The following is a 12083-nucleotide window of genomic DNA, read 5'->3' as shown; positions in this document are numbered from 1 at the left end:
AACACCAAGAGTTAAGATAAAACCGTCTGGGGTCAGGGGGAGGGGGGGATGTCTGTGCCGAGCTTCTTTTCCTATTTGTGAATATTTGGTCTAAGTGCGTCATGGGGAGCACGGAACATTATTGAAGGTGCAGCTGAAATGGTGAACGAAATATTATATAGATGCGAGCTTAAGAATGGCCCAAGAACTAACACTAACGAGAAGGACAGAAAAGGTGCCAATTTGCAACTGATTTATGGTCGGAAGCCTACACTGAAGTAAACATCGGACGCATGCGCGTTCAAGCGCACAACAAAACCATGCAAAATTCATATCGTTTAAACAGCCGAACCGAAATACTGCTGTTGATTGCTATAGGCGGATAACGAAGGAACACTGACACATGGCGTTCCCTGTTGCTTGGTGTGAAAAGCCAACATTTATTCCCGGGAAGATTAGTCGTGGATTTTCGGAAAAGTTTTTTGTACCCTTGAACCGTCTGCATAAGCTCTATAAACTTGCAAGCAGCCTACACCTACAATTTGTAGATTGCGATATGTGCCATAAGGTAATTAGTTAAAAACCCAATGAGTTTATTTTTGTAAACTAGTCAATTATGCGTTTTGATTTTTCGTGCACTTGTTGGAGCAATTTAGTTCAAGGATTAGAAGTCTGCTATCTGCCAGTGATGATTTTTCTTGAAGTTGGTTGGAGTTTTCACAGAAACACGCGGTATGTATCTTTATTTCGGTCACCTGATGGTACTGGCCTTTCTGAATTTGTTTTTCGCATATCCCTAGCGTTATAAAAATACTCCCATTTTTCAGTGACAATTTACTTATAAGCCTAGTTAGTTAGTTAGTTAGTTAGTTAGTTAGTTAGTTAGTTAGTTAGTTAGTTAGTTAGTTAGTTTAGTTAGTTAGTTAGTTAGTTAGTTAGTTAGTTAGTTAGTTAGTTAGTTAGTTAGTTAGTTGTTAGTTTGTTTGTTTGTTTGTTTGTTTGTTTGTTTGTTTGTTTGTTTGTTTGTTTGTTTGTTTGTTTGTTTGTGTGTTTGTTTGTTTGTTTGTTTGTTTGTTCTTTCAACTGTCGACAAGGGGAGGATCATAACAATTGGGAAGCAACAGCAACAACAACACCAAAAAAATCATAACCAGAAGCAACGATCGGCACTTCAGCGTGAGCTAGCGCTTTGACGTATGTCGGGCTTAGCACAAATCTAGTCAGAAGCAGGTCCCTAAAAAATTCTGTAGAATGAAGTGCCAAACCAGAACGGAAACACATCCCTAGACAGCCCACCCTTTTGTGAAGGGTGGGCTCGTTTAACCGTCACTATTCATCAAGCAAGAATGTGTGCGTTCATCTCTGTTGAAGCATGCGCCCTTTTCTCGGATATCTATATCTATCAAAGAAAGAGAACTCTCATAGACGTTTGATAGAGGTACACTTATTCGACGTCACTCAGATAAACTTCCTAGGAGCATGAGAACTTTGGCGAAAAGCGGTCAAAGCCGCAATCATAGGCTGATGATGATGTTAAAAAGTAAAGACAGGAAAATTGCCAAGGAAGTCTGCTGCTGTTTCCCGGTATAGTTCTTCTCTCCCCTTCACCTCATTTGAAGGTAATATCTGTCTTTTAAGCTTTTATTTTCACAACTTTGAGTATACGCGCGCATGCTTGCTTTCCATAGGGGTTCCTGAATTGAAGTGAGGGCACGTAATTACACCACCGATACGCCCTTCTCGTAGCACGTTATACTTTAGTTTTCTGTTACCGCTTCGTTACGACTGCCTCGACCTCCTTTTTTCGAAAATTTTCTCGCGCGCATACATAAATTTCTTCGTATTTCTGTCCCCTCTCGCTGTGTTCATTATTTTGGCATTGTTGGTGCTCTGGTTCAAACTTCTTTGCCTCCTTTGTGCCTGGATTTTGCTCCTTCCGAGCTAATATTTGCATCAAATTCTGACCCAGTAATAATAGCTTTCCAATCTGCGTCTGTAGATCTTCGAGATCAGATGAACGGTCAGCTTTCTTTTAATTTTTTCCCCCGATCTTTTCTGTTCGTCTTCCTGCCTTTCAGCGTTGACCTTTTATACTTCCTCGCACGCAGGTCACGAAATTGCATAGGTATTTGCATCAGAATAGTCTTTTTTTCTTTCTTGTGCCGTTTTGAATCGGCGTCTCTGCGAAAGAAATCCGCCCTAAGGAAGCAGTGAGGAGGGGAGAGCGGAGGCGGGGGGGGGGGGGGGGGGGTGTGGAACAAATCAGCACCGCCCTCGTGGCACGTGCGTATTATTGAACGACGTTGCGTGCAGGGATCCCGCTTCTATCGGGGACATTCTGGGCCGCCTACGGCTCCACCTTTACCTAGTCTCATTAGAAGCGTGCGCTGCTCTGAGAACTAGCTGTGTAAGTACGCATTGCATGGCCGCAGTGGACCTTCTGCAGACGTCATATAGGTTGCTTTGGCTCCATCTAGAGGGTATCTATAGAGGACATTCACAGGAGATCTAGCCGTAGACGCGCTCTAGACAGTGTAATCTAAATCTTGATGCCGCGAGTGCATAAATTGTCTATTGGCATGCGGATGGCATAGAATATACCTTGCTTGCAGGAGCACCAACCTAGCGAATGTGCTATCAAGTCTTACATTGACAGAATCCAAAATGAAATACTCCAGTCGCAGGCCTTTCTGCAACGCATTTATTTTAATGGTGAGAAAGACCAACCATGATTAACACTAGACTATAGACGATATATTTTATGGGTTGTTGCAGTAATTGGCTCATGTAGGCTTAATAAGTGCAAGCTTGGGATTCCATAGCAGCCAAAATATATACCTAAGTTTCGGATTTCCATGCTGCGCATTATTGTGTAGCATATATTGCAATTAACATTACAGTCACTGGGCTATATGTAAGTGCTCTTAGAAGTATTTACCTATTTTACATATTAAGACTATGGACCTTCTACGGACAGTCTGTATATTTCATTATCTTCCTTTAACAGGGTCTTTATGCTTTTTGCGGTCTGTAAGTCCGCGAAAAACATGTGTGTTCTCTGGAGTCTCTATAAGAAGCCCATGTATTACGACTTTCTACAGCCTATAAACAATCTGTCTGCCTGCCTACACGCACCCTGGAAGCTCCGTTGACTCTCGCCCACTTCTTACCTCTTGTTTCCGTCTCCTTAGTGCTATTCTATTGCATCGTGGAAGTCTATGTATTTTTGGACCTAAATGTACATATTTCATAAGCTGTCTATACCATATACGTCATAGACTATACAATATGAGCGTCTGTGAACCGTCTATGTAGTGCTCATAGGCGGTCTGTATTAAGTCTGTATAGGCAGTGTATTGGCCCTGGCAAATTTCTGCAAGGTGGCACGCAGGGAATTAACCTTGCCTCACCGTACCTAGGACGTCGACCATCGACCCTTACCACCAGACTGCTGCGCAGGACGCTGCGAAAGGGATAGTCACACAGCGGTTAGTAGGCGCCAGTGGCCTGTTACCGCCCGCTGTGTTTCCTTACTGCTCATAGGCGACGAGGCCGTGTCTCGGCCGACGAGGCCGAGACATAGGTTTACGCGCGAATAGCCTAAACGCCTTTTTTTTTTTTTTTTGCTTGTAGCGCAGCCCAGAAAGAGCAAAAAGGAAGGTGGAAGGGGTAATGAAACGGAACGGAGAACAGAGTGAGCGCTCACTCTGTTCTCCGTTCCCTTTCATTACGCCTTCCACCTTTCCTTTTGCTCTTTCTGGGCTGCGCTACAAACAAACAAACAAACAAACAAACAAACAAACAAAAAGTCATGACATACCAACTCGCCCAAACTTCCACCCTTTTGAGCTTAAACGCCGGTCGCGTATAAATATGCTCCGGAGGCATATGTCGTCCATTTTTGTCTTACTGTCCTTTTTCCGCACATTTATAATTCGTATCATGGCTTGCATCTTCTTTTTATTCTTCTCGTACTTGTCCTCTGCATTTAATAGTGTTATACTACGTCTCCGTCAACCGGAACTTGTCGCAGAGAGCTATCCACGCTCTTTTTTAATCCTTCTTTCTTAAAACTTTGAGGTTACGACAGATTCATGTTTGCGACCCAAACCTGACCAAACTGCTCTCGGTTATACGTTTACCACTCTCCAAATTTCATTGCTTAGAACACCGAGCTGTTCTTCCTTACGTTCTTTCATTATTTGCCATGTTGGCGCTGCTGCGTGCTACAGTGAACAAATGCCCTCTTATCAGCTTTCCGTTATCAAGATGCCAGCGCCCATGGACAGGCGATGATTTCCTCTGTTCAGCAGCCATAGCGTCGTTCGGTATCTACAACAGCAAACACGTGGCGCACTGACAGCGCCCACGGGGGCCAAACAGACACGCACAAGCAGAAACACACACACACACGCACACGCACAGAGAGAGAGAGAGAGAGAGACCATCTCATCTGCACCACAACGTCGTCTGGTATTGAGCTCTGTAAATAGACGGCTAAGCAAGGTGCCTGGAGCTGCGTTGAAACGCAGTGGAGAGCGATAACACTCACCTTAAACGATCTCGAAACCAAGCACTACTTTCGTGCATGTGCTGCTGACAGCGGCGCTGTTAGCATTCGCGGCGCTGCACGTTTTAAAGAAGCCGGGCTAAGGAAGAGGGCTGGACGCCGTTTTGAATGCGGTCTCGACACTTTCTGGAGCGCCTTCGGGGCACGTCATATTTCAGTACATTTCCATGCGTAATGATTATGTTTTGTAAGCAGACTAATGAAAGAAGGCCTGGATTTTCTCGCATTTTGTTCTTTTTGCACTAGGAGCTCTGTCTGCCGTAATTTGAGCTGACGCGGGTGACAAGTGATATGAAATCTAGGGGTCAAGTCTACCATAAAATGTATTCCAACATTTGCTTGTCTTCGTCTCGGCGTTGCGTGCAGCACATATTTGGCCTGCAAGAGCGGATTGCTGCATGCAACGATGCATAAAATACATAGCCTATTGTCTGGTCCTAATTATGACTGGTAATTCTCACAATTTCATAAAACGTATTGCAGAAGAGAAAGCCTGTGGCTGGATCTCCTATATTATTTTGGACTCTGTCGCTATAAGACATGATAGTGCATTCACTTGGCTGGCGCTCTCACACGCAAAGTGCGTGTTAGTGCAACATGCCATTCTTTCTTTTTTAACTCCGCTTCAATCATACCAGACCAAATATTAAAAAGAATACAGGCAAACGGCATGTAATTGCATGTAATACTAAGTCTTATATTCTATGTTACAAAATATGGCGTAAGTATTGCATGCAAGGCGTCGCAGATCTGAGTGTATCGAACTAACTGCGTGGCACGTTCCCCTAACCAGCAGCCACAGTGCACCCTCGCGTTCTAGACCAAAACATAGTGCGTTGCCTGCCGGACGCAAGAAGAGGTGCATAAATAATACGTTATTTGATGTGACCTTACGACCTTAAGTTGTAGTTGCAACGTATGAAGCAGTTATTCCGTACAAGGCGTCGTAGATGATTAACAGCTACACTCTGAAACGTGCGAAGTGACTTTTATGACTACATTATTGCGCATATTCTGCAACGTTGTTTACTGAGAGCTAAATGAAGGATAGCCAACCATTAAGAATTTTTTAATTATCTTTGTAAGCTACAAAAGACCCCGGGCTATGACCAACTTTTCTCAAGCTTTCTGCTCAATACCCTGGCCGGCCAGTTTTAAACTCCTGCATAATGAATTCTGCTCCGGCTTTCATAACTCAGTTCCTCCCCAAAGATCCCTCTGAGCTAGCCTAAAAATGCAGCTTCTTTGAACTGTCGGCCCTAAGCAACCTCGAAAATTCGAAAGGGCATATTGAAAGTCTTGAAATAAGTTAATTTTATTAATTTTATTACTAGTGTTCCACACTGCTTGCTGCGAATGGCTTCCGGTCTTGTGTATTGCTACATTTTCCTTTTTTGCTAACCCAGTGCTCAGCTGCAATGAACAGCACGATCTGGAAACAATGTGGCGAGCGTTAAAATACTTTTTTGGGGGACGTATAGGGATGAGTGACGCTTCCTTTATGAAAAAAGAAGTCGTTAGGAACTTAAGCACGTGATATGATGCATAGAATAAAAGAGAACACATTGTGTCCTTATTTTTGGCATTTTTCTCTTTGTACAGTTCAAAAGAAAGATGACATGGCTGTGCGTGCTTCCAGAGTTTGATTTGTGGTATGTCTGTGTGATTTTTTGTTATATGCGTAACAAGTCCGGGGTCCTTTATCCTAACCTACCTATTGTCGACTGGTGGTTAAATTTCATCGCACCTTATACGTTGTATTATATTATTTTGGGCTGCTCTATTCTTGGCCGATCCCCCAGACTGTGTATGCGCCATTGACGCGTGGGCCGTACTTCTACACTGCTCTGCGGTTCGTTACGTGACCCCGCGCCGGTACGCACTGCGGCAGAAGAAACATCTATTTAATACCTCGAGAGATTAAGAAGGAAAAACGGTGAGAGTGCTGAGGAACCGTGTTCGACTTTAATGGCGTGATACAGTAGAAGCGATTTATACAAACTAGAATAACGAGATTAGTCGGGAAACGAAATGATCCGCATGCTCTCGTTGCTTCGCTGCTCCTCACATCATTAACTGATTTTGTACCGGCGAGTCCCAGGGGCTGAAGCCGGCAGGTTAAACCAAAGTAAGGTGAGAAGTCCGGAAACAAAATCGCTGTTACGCTCTCAGCGTTTCGACACTATGCGGTTCATTAATTTGAATCCTTACCGGCCTTTCGCGACATTGCAGGTCTGATGTAAAGGGGGTGTTGATGGCGGTGAAGGCCATATATTGTTTCGTGCAAAAATTACTAGGGTGCACTCTGGCACTGCTGTCGCTCAAGTAACTACGGGAATGATAGGCATTACATGGATCTGATTATCTTGTTTACCACATTTATTGTGGCTTAATTTATTAAGCTTTGTCTTTTGTTAGTATCCACGCAAACATTTTTGTTTCTAAGCGCTCCAAGGAAATTAGTTCCTGCTCAGTCATAATCACTGTCAGTTGTTGCACATATAACGTAACGTTTTGTTGAATATGATCAGTATTCAAAGTCGCGAAGCCGTTTGAAGCCACTGAAAAGGAGTTCAGGCAAATGTGTGGCTGAGCCGCCGTTACTAGCAGCTCGCGTACACCACTAGCGCCTGAGTTCGCCGTGGTAATTTTTGTACGAAATGCTATAGGAAAAATCTCAGCGCGCAAGAGTAGCGACAGCTCTTCGCTAGAGAATAGGCGGAGGAGGCTGAGAGAGGATAGTGGGAGAGCGCGAAGAGGAGGGCGAGAGTAATGAGAGAGGAGGATGGATGGTAGAGGTGAGAGAACACGGAGCGGCGGCAACATACAGCGCACCGACCGGTGGGCCCGCGGCACTGGAGAGACCCCCGGGAAGAGTGCCAAGCCTGTGAGCGATCGCACAATCGCGTACGGCACGACGAACGCCTGCTCGTCGCAAACGGCGCCGCCGCCGGCGCACGCTGCCAGCTGTCTCTTCGCCCCCGAGAAACGCCGAACGTCACCACTCTAACGGCGTCACTCTCCATTGCAGTGTTAAACGGAAAAAAAAAGAAAGAAAGAAGATGGAGCGGAATGATCTGTGGCCGCTAGTCGGACGAAGCTAAATGTGAGTGCATCCACATCGAAACCATTCACATTTGCCTGCTTCATCGTTTTGGGAGCTGTTGCCTTCAACCTGCATTCAACGCGCCGAATGCTTCCGAGTGAAACTCGGGGCTTTCATTGACGGACACCGCTCGTCGAAGACAACACTTCCGTCACCGTACATCTGCTCACGTGCATGTGTGCCTCTGCACTGGTCGTGTATCGTCTGCCGATGTTTCGCGACTGCATTTACGCCACCGTTTACTTTGGGACCTATTCGGGACACGATAGAGCTGACCCCTGGCGACAGCGCTTCGTTGGTGTATGTCAGGAAGCGGCTTCTGTCAACTTGCGGTAACGAGCCATCTGCTGGAACCACGGATGAACTTAGGGCCGAAAGAACCATTTCGCACTGAATCGCCCGTCCCTTGAATGGCGCGCGTTTCTCGCACTGCTGTGTCGCGACCTGAAATAGCTCAAGTCCCGGAGAAACATACTGTGGATCTATCGCATAGGCCTGGGTACAGCTTCACCGGTGAGCACTTTACTCATCGCCACCTACGACCTCTTCGGCCTTTGATTCTACGCTGCCCTGTGAATAGGCGCTCGGCACTCTAGGCGAAAAAGAGAACCAAGTGAAGAAGAAGAACGAAGGTCCACTGAGGCCTCCCTGAGGAGGCGGTGCAATGCTATTCTTCTTCTGAGGCTTCGCCCCACCGGGAGTGGCCCAAATTTAGACCTGCCGCGCGCAGTGCCTTCTCTCCCTTTCCGCTGAGTGCTGCGTACTCTCCCGCGAGCCTATCGTTCAGGAGAGCTCGCCTCTGCTAGCAGGCGGGCAGGGAAGTGTCTATATCTCCGGAGAATCGTCGCATCGCGAGCTGAATCGAAGTGCGCCCGCGCGAGAGAGCGTGTCTGTATATATATCGCGATCTGTTTACGGCGCGCGCCGCTCTTGTGCTGCTGGCACTGCCAGCGTCACGGACACAAGAGGAAGCAGAGACATTCAAAAGAAGCAGACTCGCACAGCCGACGACAACGCGGGACGCTTTCTCGAAAGGGAGCGGACTGAAGCACGCGCGCGTTCGGACGCGAGTTTGCCTATGGGTCGAGAAAAAGTGGAAACGAGATAACAGCCCTGGAGCGCAGGGAAGAGATGAACCGAGAGAGTGATAAAATAAAACAAGAAGGCACGGAAAACACGCGCACGTTGCTGCGGCTGTTAGAGAAGGAGGAGGAGCGGTTGGAGGGGGAGAGTGAGAAACAGAGAGAAAAAGAGAGGAGACGAAGAGAAGAGTGAAAGCGGTGGCCCCAGATTGCGCGGATACGGGAGCGGACTAGAACTTGTCTCGCAGAAGTGCCGGCGCTCGAACGTCGCCGCAGCGAGCAGCAGCTCCTCGACATCCTCGCTTTCGGTTTATACTCTCTACCTCGTGCAGATGTCTGGGCGCTGATCTACGGCCTTCAAAAGTGGCCGATTGTTCTGTCGTCCGCAGTAGATCTGCGTTCGCCGCGTTGGGTGTGCCTCGCGGGATTTTCTTGTTTCAACGTCACCTGCTCGATAATCGGACCCTCCTGCCGCTGTGAGCTTCCGTGGATCGGAATCGCAGCAACTGGGATCGTCGTGCTGGCGACATCGTCTGCTATCATGAGATTTCGTCGCCGGCTTCACCATGCGGATTGTGTGAATGCGATAGTGAGTTGTGTCTCCTAAGGCGAAGAAAAAGGGAAAGAGGAAATAGTTCGGCTATCTGACCACGACGTCGTGAGTTGTGATGAAACTTCGTCATCGCCGTGCTGATTTTGTGAAACGAGTGTAACTCTTGTGTTTTTGGAAGTAAGAGTTGTTGAGTGCGTGCGCGCTGTAAGCCACCATGACGTCTTCCGAGTCGGCAGTCGTGCCTCCGCAAGCGCAGAACCAAATTTTGAACCAGCAGCAGCAGCAGACAATGATGTCACAGCAGCACCAGACCAGCTCGCAACAACAGCAGACGACAAACCATCAGCAGCAAACGACAGATCGTGCGCCCACGACGGCACCTGCCAAAGGCTACCGAAATCGTGTGGCAGTCACAAGATCGATCAGTCTGTTAAATTACACGAGCAGTGGTCACAGGATTGACTACCGGCGGCACCGACCTATCTCGCAGCTAGCGTAAGTGTACGGTGTTTCTCTTTTCTTCTCTTTAAGTTCGTCAGTTCTCCCGCCGCAACCTTGGTTATTTCGTTGACCTTTCCCGTTATTTCTGATGCTCGGCTTTCTACGCGTTCCTCACACGCAATGTCCTCTAAAATCTGGCGCCAGACAGACGGCCTCTACAAGTTTCATGCGGCGTAGAAATGTTAACAAATGTTGACGGTGCTCTTCAGCAAATATAATATCGTTTCCGACGTGAGGGTAACAGCGACGCCGCTTACGTTTTTGTTAACGCTGCCAGAAGGAACTCACAAAACATTACAATGATTTTCTTTCGCTACGTTTAGAACCTTCGTTGTAAGTAGCGGAGAAGTGCGGGAGTGGCCTGGTTTAGCCGCAGTGTTTGGATAAGATATAACCCTGTAAGCCAGGCGGAACACACGTGAGACCTCACCCGCCGCGGTTGCTCAGTGGCTATGGTGTTAGGCTGCTGAGCACGAGGTCGCGGGATCGAATCCCGGCCGCGGCGGCCGCATTTCGATGGGGGCGAAATGCGAAAACACCCGTGTACTTAGATTTAGGTGCACGTTAAAGAACCCCAGGTGGTCGAAATTTCCGGAGTCCCGCACTACGGCGTGCCTCATAATCAGAAAGTGGTTTTGGCACGTAAAACCCCATATATTATTACACGTGAGACCTCCATGGTGCCACAGGCAAGTTCGCGGCACACTTGCCTGCCGTAAAGCATGCACGTGGCGAGTAGCAATTCGCAGCTAGCTTCTATTGACGCAAATAAGTTCCCTCTGTCAAGTTGTGTTTTGTACATTTGAGGCATTCGCTTTGCTACGAAATAACGGGACACGGTGATTTCTCACGCAGTGCCTGCTATTCAAGCGCACTTTGCCACAGATTAGCGAGAGGCATGTTTATCGTTCATTAGCAATTTTGGGCCAACCTCTTGGTACTGGTCAACAAACTGCTCCTACCCCTCCCCCCCCCCCCCTCCCTTGCACCCCAACACCTCCCTTGAGCTAATGCGAGTCTGAAATATATAAATATATATGACAGTTTCACCGTTCTATATTCTCACCATCTCTGGCTTTGGCGGATTCACTAGGGCTGCGCTCTGAAAGTGATCACAACCTGCAAGACACGGCATCCCGGTTCCGAAGCTGTGATCGGAATGCTTCGATCGTTTGTGAGAAATGCGTTGAATTCACAATCCCTGGTGCTTGAGAAGCGTTTTTCAGTAACCTGTTCTAATAAACTGCTCTACCGTATGCGAGGTGCCTCTCTAAATAATTCCCGCGTATGTGGCATAAAATTTACTCGTCATTTACCCATAATCCGGATGTAAATAATAAAATTATTACACATCCGAATGCGAGTTCCTCTTGTCAGCGCGCTAATTTTTGTCAGACATTTAAATCAATAATCTGAATTGTCTGGTAGCAAACGCCCGGCACCGCCCTACACGTTTACAGAAGTGAAGGTCAAAACTTACAGAAGATACCACGTCACGCTTGATTTCTGCTAGCTTTGCTAAATTGTTTGAACCAAATCGAATTCACGAAGGTTTTATTTCTTATTGACTATTGGCCGGGGGGCCGCCTTCGCTATTTATGCTAGCTGTCACGGTGCGGTGTTATTTATTTATTTATTTTGTACAACAGATGTGTGCATAGGTTGACTCACGTTTTATGTACAGAAGAAAACTTCATACTGTGCGACTGTTGGGGGATTATACGCTGTTGTTAATTGTAGATAACAGAATAAATTGCAACACCAAAATGCGTTACGGACAGAATTTAGCTGCTATAGCGCGCCGTACGTCACGCTGGCCGGAGTCTTATCGTATATACAGACCCCCTTAGCGAAATGCGTAAATGCTTTTGAGTAGGGCCGCTGATTCCGCGGTCGTTTCAAGTGTGGGCCGTCTGCTCTGTTTTACGCACTCCACCAAAGCCGACCCGTTATGAAAACGCCTGCTGAAATACGTACGCTGTGCATTCTGTATGGGCTCTAACTTAGGCGAGCGTACGTTGCACGCGAGGCACGTGGCGATTCTACGCGCTTAATTTTATACGAGGAGTGTTTTGCATCAGCAACATCCCGGGGGAAAGGGGGCAGCCGCATACGGTGCGGACATGCCCGATTGCGCCTGCCACGTGGCGTACGGCTATGGCACATTGGGTGGCAAGTGCGAAGAGCTGTGAAGAGCTTACTGCCGAGTCTTCACGCTTCAAAGGACCGCCATAATGCTACCAGTGTCGGAACGGAACGAAAAGCGAAGCGAAAACAAAGCAAAACTAAAAA

The 12083-nt window shown here is 47.1% G+C and overlaps 1 protein-coding gene across 7 annotated transcripts in view; it reads left to right on the top strand.

Annotated features, from left to right (window-relative positions):
* dnc (phosphodiesterase dunce) overlaps nt 1-12083 on the top strand; it is a 696777-nt gene that overhangs the window by 434293 nt on the left and 250401 nt on the right. Inside the window, exon 1 of one of the 7 annotated variants that reach the window (XM_070524782.1) lies at nt 7426-9785. The exons of 5 other annotated variants lie outside the window; for them this stretch is intronic. In XM_070524782.1, the coding sequence (XP_070380883.1) occupies nt 9505-9785 (281 nt within the window). In that variant the 5' untranslated portion in view covers nt 7426-9504. Of the gene's footprint in view, nt 1-7425; nt 9786-12083 lie in introns of those variants that run through there. One more of the 7 variants, XM_070524783.1, reaches the window with a different exon arrangement.

Source organism: Dermacentor albipictus, chromosome 9, assembly GCF_038994185.2.
Source record: "Dermacentor albipictus isolate Rhodes 1998 colony chromosome 9, USDA_Dalb.pri_finalv2, whole genome shotgun sequence".
NCBI lineage: Eukaryota > Metazoa > Arthropoda > Arachnida > Ixodida > Ixodidae > Dermacentor > Dermacentor albipictus.
The sequence above is the reverse complement of the archived record's forward strand: the minus strand, read 5'-3'. Positions and strand labels throughout refer to the sequence as shown.